The sequence below is a fragment of the Oculina patagonica genome, chromosome 3 (assembly GCF_052425735.1).
Source record: "Oculina patagonica isolate OP01 chromosome 3, crgOcupat, whole genome shotgun sequence".
Taxonomy (NCBI): Eukaryota; Metazoa; Cnidaria; class Anthozoa; order Scleractinia; family Oculinidae; genus Oculina; species Oculina patagonica.
In genome coordinates, this window is record NC_135760.1 from 29117461 (window position 1) to 29132856 (window position 15396).

A 15396-nucleotide genomic window follows, 5' to 3' on the forward strand; every position below is an offset into this window, starting at 1 on the left:
CTGGTAGTGAACAGTGCGATAATTGTTATCGAGGCGGCGAAACAATTAATCGAATAAAACCATGAATAGGCGTTCTCGTTGAAGTCTATTCCCAAAGTCGATAGGAACGTAACGAGGTCAGTTCTTCACAAAATCCCCGTTTTATTCTGAAAACAATTAATTAATGGCTAAAATTACATGGCTGCTAGGGTTTCGAAAGTTGCTAACATAGCGACGAACCGGCTAGAAATAACAGCAATAAACAAAACTAAACGCTAAAATTAAACAACAGAGCCTACCGATTATCAATGTTTGGTGAGAAAGATCCGGAGGCGGAAAATAGTGGAAATAAACGGTTCCAAAAGGCACAAATTCACTAGATTGCATGCACACGGGAATTAACTATGAAAACAGTGATTTTCTGATGTGTCTATTCCCGGATGTGTGTGGGGGAAAACCGCTGAAAGAAAGGGTGTTGAGCACGAGCCTCAACAAAATGTTCTAGTGCAAGAATGAACTGAAGTCTCTTATCAGGGTTGTAAGTCTTCTTGGCTGACAGAATGTACCCAATTGGAGTCTGTAGTGAGGTTGGATCATGTGTAGTGGTTGCTTTCCAGTGGTCAAAAACAAACACAATTTTCAAACCATTTGCTCAAAAGGCGATCATGGTTGCCTACAAGAGGACTGGTTGCCTATAATAGCATCTGAATATAGTGATTTCACAGGAAAAGTGGTCGCTTACAAGATGTGGTCAATAGGTAAATTCAACTATATACCAAAAGTAATTTGTCAATATGTAGCTGTGGTGATAGAATACCAAATACAGCAAGCCTTTAACAAGTATTAAACGACCATAAGCTTGTTTCCTATTTTTTTCACACTGTACATACAGTTCTTTTAATGCCAAGCTGACAGCATCTGTTGGGTCCACTTCATCATTTACTACATCCTCAAGAATCATATTTGTTAGCTTCACTGCCTGAAAAGAATTTAATAATAATTAATTACCAGTCAATTTCTTTTAACTTATTTCAGTTCTGTCGGTCCAATTTATTTTCAGTCTGCTACATGTACATTAAAAATGATAATAAAAAATAAATAATAATAATTCTTTATTGTTCTCAAGATAAAAAATACCAGGGGGGGGGGGAAGCAACTTCCCATACATTCTCTTATATGAAATCTGAGCGATGCTCTCACAACTTGCAAAGCAATCATCGGGGCGATAGTCAGCGGATGTCTCTAAGGCGCATGAGCAGCTCCTTTCTTTGTGAACTTGCCAAAACAATAACAACATGGGACCAGTGAGAGAGTTCGATTTTTTTTATATATGTAGTAATAAAAAAGACTTTCTAAGTTTTGTCTTTAAAGCAGCGAAAATTTCTCCGGAAAGGTTCTTGGTGTCAATATGTGGTGTTTGTTATGAAATAAAACCATCACGGGAATGGTAATGAAAACGTGGCGATCGAATATTCCCGCGCTGGTCGGAGCTATTGTTCTTGCTCTATTGTTGTTTCGAGGTTGTTTGTTGACTTGGTCTTTCTTTGTTTTACTTCATTTACAATCCCCATGTGGGCCAGTTGAAAATCGCGGTACAAGCATTTGCATTTCAGCACTGAAAAGTAGCACGGCATCGCAAAATTCTGCGTTCTTAAAACTACACGACGATGACGAAATTTTCGGATTTAAACACGCTGCTTTTAGATTTTTAGTTAAGAGAATTGAACCCCTTTATAATAAGTGATTCCACGGCATAGCAGCTTCCATTTCGTGGGAAAAGATTGTCTGTTGCATCATCGTCCAAAAACCGCTGACTACATTGTGAATTGATCGCTTTGCAAGTTGTGAGAGCATCGCTACTTGGTTGCAGACCTCGTTTCTTCCCCCCTGAAAAATACATATCTAAAGTTACATAAAATACATTAAAAATATACAGAACGATAACACTAGATATTATATTTAAAAATTAGCCTTTTTACAGGTAGTCATTCTTAAATCTATCTGAATTTATTTCCAGGGAATGAGCAGTTCTATTACTACAACTAGAGCCATCAACATGACAGGGGACAGGTTTTGCTTATTTGTATGCATGATGACTGAAACAAAAATGCACAAAATATTTATAAACAGGCTCTGTAATGTTTTGGCATCAAAAATTGTATATGCAAAGTGCCATGTGATAACACACTGTTCTTTCTGCAATAGCCTGTAGATAAAATTACCATACTTATGGGGGAGTTTCATGAGCTGACATGGCAGGGAGGTAAACTGTCACAATACCAGTTTTGGGGATCAGTGAGTGGTGAAATCAACTTGCTGTGTTCTTCTTGAGGTACAAACTTGGACACAAAATCATGTTTACACTGTAAGTGGCTTGCAGCATTACCCTAAAGCGTGATTCACTGAATAAAAATCAGTACTGGTGAGCTCCCACTATTTTGAATTCCAAACACAGCTTTTATATGTGGCACCCCTGCCAAAGTTTTGCCTTAGGAATTTATTCATGGCCAGGTATCCTGCGTGACTTTGAGATATTTTGACGAGAATTTTTTCAAAAAATCATGAGGAATAAGAGTCAAAACATGTATGAAGGTTCTCTATGTAAGTCGTTTCATTGTTAACATGCTCTAGGACAATTGTACAGACATTGTAATTTTCTCTAATGCCTGAAAGAAATTCTTACATGTCTAGTGATAGCAAATAGATTTACCTCGACTCTCAAAGGAATGCCTCTTTCCGCATTCACAATGATGTCACGAATCACCACTGGAACAATTGAAACCAATTTTATCTTGCCTTTCAGAAGAAAAAATATGCAAAATTAATTATACATGAAACCTTATAAAGCAAAAAAAGAAAAATATTTAAGTTAAATACCCAAGTCTTTGTTCCAAATAATAAGGACCTGGTGTCAAGTAATTATTAATTTTTTCATGTGTTGCTAGTACAGGACGTATGTTTAGGTTCGAATTTTGTATGGTGATCAACTGACGAGGTCTTAGTCAAAACTGGTTTTTATGAAACAAGAAAGATAGATAACTGAAATAAATCGCCATCTTCAATCGCAGAAATTGCGCTTACAAAATCCTGTCATTACCCTAGACAAAAAAGATTTGAGCCCACGATACAATGGAAAAAAGTAACTTGGTCAGCAGTCAGCTTAAAAAAAACACACGACCTCGATGAGGTGTACACCATGGTCATGTGATTCTGGTCAGTGGATACCATGTTTTGACAGCTGTCAATTGACCATAACATAGATGTCCAATAACAAACATAAAAGCTGAAGTTAACCTTCGTAGGGGTATGTTATTAACATGACATTCTCCTCCCCCCGCTTGGTTTGCCTTGTGACTCGCCTCCCCCTCCCCCAGAGTCTGTATGGGAGGGTGTATGCTCACTTGATGACCAAAATTTTTCCACTTTATGGGTTTACCAAATTTCCTTACTCATTGTGCTCCGCTGGCGGGCTTTGTGCGCTGGAGCTCCACTCTTACCTTATTACAGGAAATTAACGCTTGTGTTAATTTAGGTACTTGAAATTAACATGACTTAAATTAATGCGAATCAAAGGAAAAATTACTTCCTAATAAAGGAAATGAACGCAAAAGAGAGGGTCACATTCAAAATAAAGGAAATAAATGCAACATACACAAAGAAAAAAACTTTTTGAAACAACATGAACAAGTTCCGATTTTAACACTAGGTGTATAATCCGAGATGAAAACAAAACATATGGGTTACGCGAAGGAATCTGACTGCTTTGAGTGTTCTTCTCAGTTTCAGTGATACCCTTAGATTTCCACCCTGACAAAATAATGTTTTCTCCTAGAAGATTAGAACATCTGGACTGTATCGAGATGCATTGGGGCCAAAAAAAATGGAAATTTAGGTTGCGGAAATTTACGCTCCACTTAATAAACAGCACAGAAATTAATTAACATTAAATAAAATTAATGTGACTTAAATAAAACGTTAATTGTATGAAGCATTAATTTCCTATAATAAGGTATAATTACTATTCTTGTATAAAATTACGCAACTAAAGCTGAAACACAAACCGCAGCCCTACAACAATAAACCCAACAAAAAAGCCTTTTGAACAATAAACCCAGTTGCAATGCAAATAGGGATTTTTTTTCAGTTGTAAGGCCTTATTTTGGTAAAGGTAGCATATGCATTTGAGCATAGTGGTTCATATGGCAAGCACTTAACTCTGGATTCTGTAGCATGAAGTGACTAGGAGCATTTCTACTCCCCCTGGATGTGATGCAAGCAGGTTACCAGATGACAAACTGACTTTTAATTAGCCATTACCCATTTATACACTTGGGTGGAGAGGGGTAATTTGAGAGTATAGTGTCTACCTGAAGAACACAACACAATGAAACCAGCCAGGAATCATGCCCAGACTGTTCAATCTAGTGTCCAGGCCCCAGTTGTTTGAAGGGTGGATAATGCTCAGGGTAAGACGAAAATTGACAAGTCAGCTTGCCCTTCGGGCAAGCCGTTATCTTATCTTACTAGCCCGAAACTCTGAGAAGCTAGCCCGAAGGTAATTTGCATAATTAATTATATGCAAATTTAAAATTGTTCTTCCTTTGGAGACAATAAATACATAAACATTCAAAAATAAAAATAAAATGATCTTACCACAAGAATGAAAACAAACACATTATTACGATTTTGTGGCAACTAACTTTGTAGCTTAATGTAGATCCTTCAGGATCCTTCATATTTGTAATCCTACATTTCAAGAGACACAATTCATGAATATGCATACATGACGTACCCAATGCCTGCAATGCATTTCGGGGCGTTTTCAAAAACGGTCAGCCATAATTGGCAAGTTTTACGAAGTGATGGAGTACTTTACGGCAAAGCAATACCATGGATTGGAACACTATGATTTCTTTTCTTCATTTTGAATGTTTTAGAAGCAAAGATCTTCCAATATAATTTTCTGGAAGGACACAATTTCGCAGAAAATGGCCGTTACTCATCTTATACAGAGGAATATAGTCGCCATGTTCAAGTTGGCAACTATAAAACCAGCAGTTTTAGTCGCCAAGGATGCAGTGAGTCACATTTTCGAGCCCCAGATTTTTCCCTCTAATTTGTCTGGTGCTCATTAATTTTATTTCTGAAAGTTGTCATAAAAAAACAATGTTTCTTGCCCGTGTGTTGCTTGCCCGTCGGGCAACTCGTGATCAGAATATGCTAGCCCGACGGATAATTCTACTAGCCCCGGGCTATCGGACAGCACTTTTGTCGCGCCCTGATGCTATCCACTGGATAAATCACTATATCCGGTGGATAGTGTATTATGTTTTGTCTACACCTATCCACAGGATAGCAGTTTATCTGGTGGACCAGCTTGTACATAATCATTAGGTCACCACACTTCCCATAGACATTATGTCATTTGCATTACAATTGTCTCCATTTTATGGTTTGATGCAAACAAACAATAACAATGATTTAATAGGATTGTTTTAAAATAGATAATTTAAAAAGACAGGAAATTCACTTACCTGAGGAAGACTTTTCACATATAGTCTGTGGATATATCAAGGTATAATACCATAAGACAAAACTTAAGCTTTCTGCATAGTTTGACCACAAGTTTGAGATGTTCTTAGAATGCACAATCTTAATCTTTACTTACAGTCAAGAAGCCAAACAGTGAACTCAATGACTCCACTGCATCTGGTGTGCAGATAACATCATGATCAACTAGAGAATCAATAACTTTTGGGAAGTAAAAAATAAAATACAAATAACAGCTCAAAGTCACTTAAATCTATATTGTAAATCAATACATGTAAGCAGTATTCATTAAGCAGTACTAATAAGCAGTATTCAGTTTGTATGTGATAACTCTGTTTTAAAGCAAAACTAAACTGCGTCTGAATGGTATAATCAAATGAAAATCCAAGTTAAAGAGCTGCCCCATGGTGGAATTTCCGGTCTCATTGAGGTCCTCAACAACATCAGTAATGTTCTTGAAACTTTGAGACATCTGGGCGATGTGTCCTAAGTTTAACTCCTAAAAAACAAGTACCGGTACATAAATAAGTTCAACACTGTTGCAATCAAAGGGATAATTATATTATAAGAAGAAGTCAGAGGGTTCAATGGTGCCAGCACCTAACTCCAATCTCAGTCTGTAGCATTAAGGGTAAATAGGTACTAACTGGCAATTATAATTTGTCCTGGGTGAAAATAGCCTCCCACGCAGTCGTTCTTAGGGGCAATCACGTTACAATCCTCCCCACAAACGCCTGCTTAACTGAGGCCAACATTCCTTTCCCATTGTTTTACTCGCCAGACAACCTACCAATCACCATTGAGGTATTGTCTGTCAGTGAACAATCAAATTCATGCGGGTTTGAAGTATTTGACTTTAGTTATGCATGTTGCGATGGTTAAAACACCGGAAAAAATTATCGATTGGAATAATTAAAGTGCTTTTTGTGCAAGGCTTTGATTAAGTCATCTGCTGGAAGGGTTAGAGGTTTTGGGAAAAGTGCAGTTGATATTCCTCGCCTACATAGTAGTCCAATCGACAATCTGTGAGAACATCAACAAAATATCAACACAGCGGATCCGCACTGCTTCAAAGAAGAGATCTCTAGTATTTCCGAGTTAATAAATTGAAGGTTAAACAATAATGAACCAACCAAGTTGACGAAACCGTAAAGCTTAGAAATAGTGACCACAAAAATGTAATTCACTGCGCGGCCAGTGAATTAATTTTCCATTTGGTGATACTTGCCATTGGACGATTCTCAAGGTTGAATGTTGTGTTAGAAGGCTAGCTTTGTATTTTTTCCCGTCGATAGTTCGACAGTCCTTCGATTTTAGGGTTGCGAAGAATATTTTCCTTTGATGAAACGCATTTAAAATGATAAGTGAACCACACACCAAATATATTTTCTCAAACGGTAGAATCCCAATGGACCTAACGAATCGGTGAGACTGTCAAACAGCAAATAGGACAACGGTTTGATATAAAGCAAGCGTTTAACCGTAGCCAGCGAATTCAGAAATGAATGAATTTAAGCTAAAACATGCTAAACTTAAAAGCACACGGTGCTTAAACAACTCTCTCATAACGCGAATAGCGTCTTGCAGTCAAGGTCAAGGTCAACCCTCCAGAGTTTGGTAGGTAAAATTTGATTGGCTGAGCGGCGGAAAGGAATGTTGGCCTTGGTTAAGCAGGTGTTTGTGGGGAGGAGTGTAACGCAATCGCCCCTAAGAACGACTGCATGGGAGGCTAGGGTGAAAATAGTCACAAGGAAATCTGCTCCACCAAAATTTTGCAAAAAATTGGTGACCACAAAATTTTAAATTTCAGGTGCAAACACCAAACTCTATTTATCGTCATAGTGCGAACAGGGCCTAAAACCCAATCTAAACGTGCAATCAAACTTGATTCGTCTGGAAGTATTACTTGAGTAATTTCATTAATTTTACACTATGTTACATTAATACATGTACTTGTTGTACACTCTGTTGATAGTAGGTGACAGTGGTTTCTCTTGCCAGTGAATGATTCCAACTCCATCACCAGCAACTAATACCTTCAACTGATTTCAATGCCTGTCTTTATCAGTCCTTGATCTACAAAAACTCTCGTTGACCCAAAGGGGGGGGGGGGAAGGAACCCAAAAAAGTTTTATACTGGGAGGCTCCGCTACAAGTTCTAACCTCCTACCAATTTATATTGACATACATTGAACCCCTTTTATATACGTTTTACTGAAAAAGGTACCTCTTTCATATACCTGAAAGACCTGGCATAGACTTAGAACAGGATGTTTTCTTGAAATTTTCATGTAGCGCTAAATAAATAAAAAAAATACAGCCATAAATTGCAACTGTTTGAAATATTTTAATTAAAGGCCCTTTTAAAAGTCTGAATGACAGATTTCCGTACTTCTTTGTATACCTAAACTTGTGAAATCCCTACCCTTTTATATACCTGAAGCCTGAAAAAGGTACCTCTTTCGGGCCGAGCCATCCTGTATAGGCCATTATAGGGAGTACCCCCCCCCCCCCATCCCGGGCTTGTTGAAAAGGAAAACCCTGTGTCATGCCCAACCTTATTGTTTTACAATGACATACATGTACAACATAGTTTCAAACTTCAAGTACCTTAGTCATGTATTCAGAAAAGCTCTTGACTGAACTCTCACTGGGGTTTTCAAATAGTTCATGACAAATATTGGCAAATTCACCCTGCAAGCCAAAAATAAAATATCAGAATTCTTTTCTTAGCACAGGTTTCATGATTCTATCCTACATTCAGAGTATTTTCAGAGAAGGATTTTATAATTAATTCATATCATCAACACTAAAAGGCCATTTACACTAAAGAAACACTAGATAAGAACATGTCTAAACATTTTTAGTGAACAGCACTAAAAACTAGTCAACACTGATTTCATAGTGATAAACTGGGCAACATACTGGTACCCTAAATGTCATTGTATAAGCCGCACCCGCAGATAAGCCGTACCCCTTATTTGGAAGCTCAAATTTTGAAAAAGAAAATATGTGAAAGTTTGAAGTACAAATCAAGTTCTATGATTGGCAAACAAACAGCTCAGGTACAGTTCCAGAACACTAACACAGTGGTGCAGAATAGGAGTTTGATAATCCAATGGATAAATTTTGCCATTTGCCTTGCGAGTACTTACGAGTACAGGCCTCACTGCAAACAACCTTGCAGAGAAAAGAAAAGGCAGTGAAGGACAACATGTTATCAGTCGTTTAACGGTAAATGCTTATTCAGTGACGTCTTATGAAAGTTTTTAAGAATACTAATTAGGCCTTAAAGAACCTAGCCTGCGAGAGCAGACGCATTTCCAGCCGTTGCTTCTCTTTTTTGGCGGAGAGAAACAACAGCCGGAAATACTTCTGCGTTCGCAGGCTATAAAGAACCCCAACCAGAAATATTTCTGTAGATAAGCTGCACCCCTGATTTTCTATTTAAATCTTGAGGAAAAAGGTGCAGCTTATACATCATGATGGACTTGTCGCAAACATGCACCATGTCACACAAGGCAACAAGTTGCAACAACTTGTCCCCACGACATGTTGCAGCAACTTGTTGTCTAGTGTGTCTCGGCCTTACATCTTTTTATATCATGAAGCCTGGCTGCAATTTTAATACATTTCATAAAGTTGCTATTGCTCTATTGTTTTCTAAACAAAGACGTGTTGAATGAAGAATTGAGCTCTGCAGTGTGCAGAAATCTTGCCAATTAAACAATACAATATAACACAAAAGCAGTGGTTACATGGAGTACGCAAGGATATGACTACAAGTTTTTCGCATGTTACTGATTTTACTTTAGGAAAATTTATGGGGCCATTTTACAAAAGAACAAGAACAATCATAATTAATCAAGGGAAAAGCCTGGATGTTGTAGGCATTTGGTTTCCTGCATAGCAAAATGAGAGTTTTGACAGTACACGTGCAGTGCGTGACCAGCTAATTAACCTTTCACCTATAGCGGCGTGCACATTTATGCAGATTATGTAAGGAAGATGTTTTCTTCGTTTTCCTATTCAGTTGAAAAAGGAAAAACATCCATGCCTGAAAATGTTTTTGTTTCATGTTTGGATAACACACAAGTTACAAAAATATAAAAGCCCAAAAACTTGAGTTTGGGCATAAAAAGAAGTTGAGTAAGCTTATTACCTAATCGTGGTCGCCACAGTCGAGGGAACAAAGCACAATTTACATTTTTCGAATCGTACATTCTCTCGCAAAACTTACTTTGCCGAATATTTACCCCTTTGAATTCAATATACTGATATATAACCATTTAATGCAAAAACTTATCCAATTCTCTGGGAAAACACACCCAAGCAAAAAAAAAATAATAATACGAAATCTACGATAAGCTTCAAATGACAGATAAACGAACCAATTTAAATTTTGATTATAAATTCAGCCGATACTTTAATAATAACAAATGTGCATGTGCAGCAAACTTCGAACGGGAACAAAACGTTTTTTGAACTACACAATGAAAAACGCACAATATTTCTTTAGTGGAACGTTATCTGCTATAGTTTGTTCATTTTCTTGCTCTTTGGACCGTCGTACCAATACATGCAATGCACATTACAAATTTGCACAAGATACGTGTGTGTCGATCATGAGCTTCTGTTTCTAAAAATTTTGAAGGAAAGCTTTGGCACACAATCTACTGGCTTTGCACTGTACAAATAAACAGGATGTACTTACCAATTCCTTCTCCATGATTAAGAAAATATTAATTCCGTGTCTCCTTGTCAGGTCTAAACAGCATTCGTCCCGATGATGAATGAAGCTGCGACTTTTTCCACTTTTTCCTGACGGCCACGGCCGTGACACACAACTTTCCCGCCAATCTTTTTCTCGAGCCCGCACGTTATCGGTCAGCAGTGCCTTCCTGCTGACCAGGTAAGTACGTTATGTATGGGGACAAAATATACGTATAAAATTCTCACTAAGTGAGTGTAAGTGCCTAAAAAAATTAAAGCCAGACGCGGGCAGCCCTTCATAGTGGAAAGTCAGGATTTCGGTTGTTTCGGTTATGGGGACATACAATGTACCGACTTCAGGGAAAAATAGCCAAAAAACAAAACAAACAACAACAGCAGCAAAAAAAGAATAAAAATTAGAATAATGAAATCCTCGTAAAGGCAACAAAAAAAAGATTAAATACAAACTACTAACCAATTTCTGTTTTAATGTTTTTTAATTTCTTTTGCAGAAAACAGGTTTTACCGACAATGACAAGACTCTCGTATTTTAATAAATTCCCCCTTTAAAATATCTGAAATTTTCTTTGACCCTTTTGTCACGCTGACCATGTGTTTAGTAATGTTTAATTAATGAGCCGCAGTGTTTTAGTCTGGTTTAAAACACGAGGCGCAGCCGAGTGTTTGGATAAACCACGACTGCGAATTTATTGAACGGCTAAAAATCTTCTGATGTAGATCAACTCATTTTCCACTAACATTTAACTTGGGGTTATTTTGCCCTAGAAAAAGTGGACGTAAAGTTTGCCGTGTCTTTATCAGATATAAAGACACTCATAAAACATTAATTTCTTTTGTATTCTCTTTATGAATTATTAATGAGTTTTTTAACATTATATAGTAGTGGCTACAAGCTTCTCTTCCAAAACACATTGTTGAGACCGCATTGACCTGAAGAATTTCAGCCAACCATCAATGGTAATGAATTAGCGGTGTTATAATTTCATTTTTCTCTGTCTTTTCTTCAACATGTCAGTTTTCCCTTACTCAAAATAAAACTCCCTGACTTTTCCCTGACCCTTTCCTGACCATTGGAAACATTACACTCCAATGCCTCGAGAAGGAAACGAATGCCACCTCAATGTTTTATTCGACATTTTAAAAATAGGATTTTTTTCCTGATAAACAATGTTTTTGCCTGTACAGTGATTGATTAATAAGTTGTTTTTTTAGGCGTACGTTCATAAAACATGATAACAACCCACCCAGGTACTGAATCAGTCTGTCAAAATATTCAACTTGAGAAATGTAGGAATCACTCTAGCTTATGAATTTCAGTCATCGTAACAATATTCCGTATAGTAAATAGCTGTGGCTTCATTATTTGGTAAGCAAAACTTGAACATAGGAAAACAAAATCTTAAGGAGCAGTTATATTTTCTCTCTGTACACCATTTTATTTACTGATTTATTTACTTCCGTAAACAACGTAGGTAGCAGTAGCTATTGCAATCGAACACAATTTTTTGAAATTCCCAATTAACTATAATTACATCTTTTTAAATAAGTCACCTTAACTTCTTAGGAAAGTAATAGGTATACATAAGAAACTCTATTGCCGGGAAATAGGTCCTTCCACGTGTTTTTAAACTATAGACATAATGAAAGCATTCTTTGATTTTAAATGTCATTATTTAAATGGTATCGTCTTTTCTTTCTTCGTCTTTTAGCTGGTCGTCATTTTCAAAAGTTCCATACTCCTCAAAATCTTGATCCTCTTCCAAGTCTACAGGTTCAGGCCCCGCTCCGTCAGGCTGCAATAGACCTGGACAAGAGAAAACGGTGTGTTTATCCGGAATGCATGAAACTAAGTATGGCTGCCAATTTGTTAGAATCATGGTTGTTTGGGAGCATGATTTATTTTTTTGTTGTTTGAATGTATAGGGTGAAATAAAGTTGTTGTTGTTGTTTTTGTTGTTGAAAGAACGAACGCATTTGGCAGTTCATTTATGATCTATCCTTCTACACCTAATCCAAGTTAATCAAAGTTTGCTACAAATAATGCTTCTACCAGTAACTCTGGAATATTGTCGGGTCTTCGTTGTTTGACCTATGGTTGTGAACGCGCATGCAGGGTATGGCTAATGGTCAATTTAACAACGCAGTGATATCAAATGTCACAAGTATCTTAAGTCACTCTTGAAAATACCGTAATTCAAGTTCTCCTATACGATAAGCATTTTGACCCGAAGACATTTCATTCGAATTATTATATGCGTTACTAAACAAGTAGACTGCGGGCTCAATAGGGGTTAGAGGCGCAGTTGAGATTACGGCCACGACTGGTCCACGAGAGTGAGTGCACAAGACAGCAGCCATTTTTTTAAGGCGCGAATAGTTTCTCCTTTCAAGGCCAACGCACACGATCGTGGTTTATCAGCTTATAGTCAACAACGAGAGAACTACTCACATCCGCGGATTCACAACGTAAAATGATTATGTACAAAAAGCTGGGCTGCAAGCACGAGATTTCTATCCGGCTAATATTTGGTGTGGCGAAGCGATGAGCCATCTATAATAGAAACCGATAGCGAAACAGAAGTGCATCTTTTGTAGCATAATCCGCTGTCTGAACTTTTATTAAAAAAAAATTCAACACAAACCTTTTCGTTTTGATCCACGAGCGACTTTCACAAATTTGCTCAACAATTTTTTCTTTGTCTTCTTCTGTGGATCTTTTTGCTGCTGAAAAAGAACAAAAGTGATCGTGAATAAAACCACATTTAACAAATTTCATTCTGCTAGCCTAAGACCTATTTTTAAGTAATAGTCCAGTGTTTTAAGCTGTAAAAATTCGTTATAAAACTGTTTTTCTGTTTACCCCAAGAAGCTTTAAGTTTTTTTGAAACACATTACAAAAGTGCAACTGAAAAATCAAGTTGCATTATTCAACTGTAGCTTTTAACAATTCAACGACAAAACTGAAGAAATCGTCAAATATTCCGTCAGCCAACTTACAAATCCTCCTAGGAGCATACGTGCCTTGTCTTCTTCCCTGAAAAAAAAAAGCACAAAGATCTTCAAATTACAGCTTTTTATTTAAAAATTAAATATTGGTATCGCCCAGAATCTTAGTAATTCTTCTTCCACGTGGTGATAGCAATAGAATAAAGCCATGAATGTGTTTGGAATGACTCACTTAGCTTGTGATTTCGATTCCTTGGTTTCCGTGCCGTGTCCTCCTACAAGATGTAGTTTTTCTTTGATGGCCTAAAACAACGTAAACGAACAATGTTTAGGTCATTTGGTGGTTTGGAAATTTGATTTAAATTAATATATTTTTACGATTTTATTTCTCCGGTTACTCCTTAGTTTTACTTTTGATTAAAAAGATTCCGGTATATCGAACACAACTCGAAATAAAAGCCTCGCCGGGGGTCGTGTTTACAACCCTCCTCTCGGTGTTTGGAATGTGATGAAACACTATCTCTCCTGTTTGATATATTACGTCGGAAAACCAAATCCAATTACAACAAACGTACACAACACAACGAACCAATAAGAAGTCAAGGTAGATACACGTAACCTGCGCCAAACGCGGGAAAACGCCAGCAACCAAGTCGCGATTGGTTTTTATTTTGCTTTTCATTGGTTACGAAAACCCCACTCGCTTCGCTCGCGGAAACCCCACTCGGGAGGGTACCAAAGGGGGGTTCGTGATCCCGTTCACGCACAAGAACCAAACACGTGTCACGAACGAAACAGCAGAATCACGGATCACGTCCAACTATTCACTCGTCACGGTCGCCCATTCACGCGTCACGGACAGCCCTCACGTGTCACGCAAAACCCTTTGCCCCCCTCACTCGGGAGCCTGTTCGCAGGCTACGAAAGTATTGCACTATGGCCTTCATTACAGTGGTCGAGTTTTAGATAAAAACGACAAATATTACAATTGGTTCCACTTTTTTCATGTCGAATGCACTTGCCTAGACTGAATGATTGGTTTATTCTGAGTAACACTGTCACAAATAAATAAATAAAATAATTTTTAGCACATTTTTCCGTACCAGGGGTACTGATCTCATTATGTTGTTGCAAAAACGAACTCGTCTTACAAACTAGTACAAATAACATCTAAACATTGCTCAACGTGGATACCATTTAGCTTTCAAACAACTTGCAATATGTAGTATCTCTGAGATCAAACTGGACAACACTGGTGTTGAATAACCCAATATCATAACGTGTTTCTTAGTTTTTTTAGTGTAACTCGACCAAAACGTAGCCTGCGTACCCGGCGGTTTTTGTTGGGGTTAACGCCGGCGGTTTTTGTTGGGGTTAACGCTTCGCCGCTTGCTTGCGTGCGCGTTAACCCCAACAAAAACCGCCAGCCATGCAGGCTACCAAAACGGGCCTTGATGTCCACTAAAGGGAATTTGATTGAAACAGATACAAAGCTTAAAAGAAGTGGCCAGGAACACTAGGGAGTGTTTGCTCAACGGGAGTGTGACTAACCTGGGATAAAAGCACGTTAACACAGTCTTTCTTCATGGCCATCAGCAGATCATGCCATGTCCAGGTTCGATTATGATACTCCAGCGTAGGAATTACCAAACTGAAGTCATGAACGTCAATAATGTTCCTGTCTTTTTCACCCTGAAAAACCAAGCGGGCTATTAGCTAACACACTTTATACAATCCTTCAAGGCAATGCAGCCTTTAATTAGAAAATGTTGCCCGCGATGGCTTAGTTAACATTAGAATGAATTATTAACCATTCTACGTCCTTTGAAGCCAAATTTGCAAAATTTGACACAACCCTTGGTGGGTGGCGTGTTGGACTCCAGACCAAGCAGGCCCGGTTCAATTCGAGACCATCTGAATGTTGGACACGTCACCGTACTCTACACACTTTACTCAGTCTTACATGAAGTACACTGGGGTACAGATACCATCGAAATGCTAGGGGATTTTCTTTTCTTTCTTTTTTTTTTCGGGGGGGGGGGGGGTTCGCCTGCAATGGACAAACATCCCACTCAGAGGAATAACATAGCGCTAGTCGCTTTAAGCCACAGAAAACGGGATAAGTGTGGGCCACTTTCACCTAGGTGCAGACTTCACCTTGTAGGAGGTGAGACTTGTTAGGTCCAC

The 15396-nt window shown here is 38.0% G+C and overlaps 2 protein-coding genes across 2 annotated transcripts in view; both read right to left on the minus strand.

Annotated features, from left to right (window-relative positions):
• The window catches only part of LOC144647608 (uncharacterized), a 73299-nt gene extending 62922 nt beyond the window's left edge, over nt 1-10377 (minus strand). The window contains exons 1-7 of the mRNA XM_078507390.1: nt 10244-10377; nt 8140-8223; nt 5900-6028; nt 5648-5740; nt 5514-5538; nt 2690-2775; nt 870-958 (exon numbers count right to left, since the gene is read on the minus strand). Coding sequence (XP_078363516.1) covers nt 870-958; nt 2690-2775; nt 5514-5538; nt 5648-5740; nt 5900-6028; nt 8140-8223; nt 10244-10258 — 521 coding nt within the window. The 5' untranslated portion in view covers nt 10259-10377. The remainder of the gene's footprint in view (nt 1-869; nt 959-2689; nt 2776-5513; nt 5539-5647; nt 5741-5899; nt 6029-8139; nt 8224-10243) is intronic.
• Nucleotides 10378-10998: 621 nt separating this feature from the next.
• The window catches only part of LOC144647415 (bridge-like lipid transfer protein family member 2), a 61315-nt gene continuing 56917 nt past the window's right edge, over nt 10999-15396 (minus strand). The window contains exons 66-70 of the mRNA XM_078507214.1: nt 14761-14901; nt 13442-13512; nt 13261-13297; nt 12906-12987; nt 10999-12067 (exon numbers count right to left, since the gene is read on the minus strand). Coding sequence (XP_078363340.1) covers nt 11937-12067; nt 12906-12987; nt 13261-13297; nt 13442-13512; nt 14761-14901 — 462 coding nt within the window. The 3' untranslated portion in view covers nt 10999-11936. The remainder of the gene's footprint in view (nt 12068-12905; nt 12988-13260; nt 13298-13441; nt 13513-14760; nt 14902-15396) is intronic.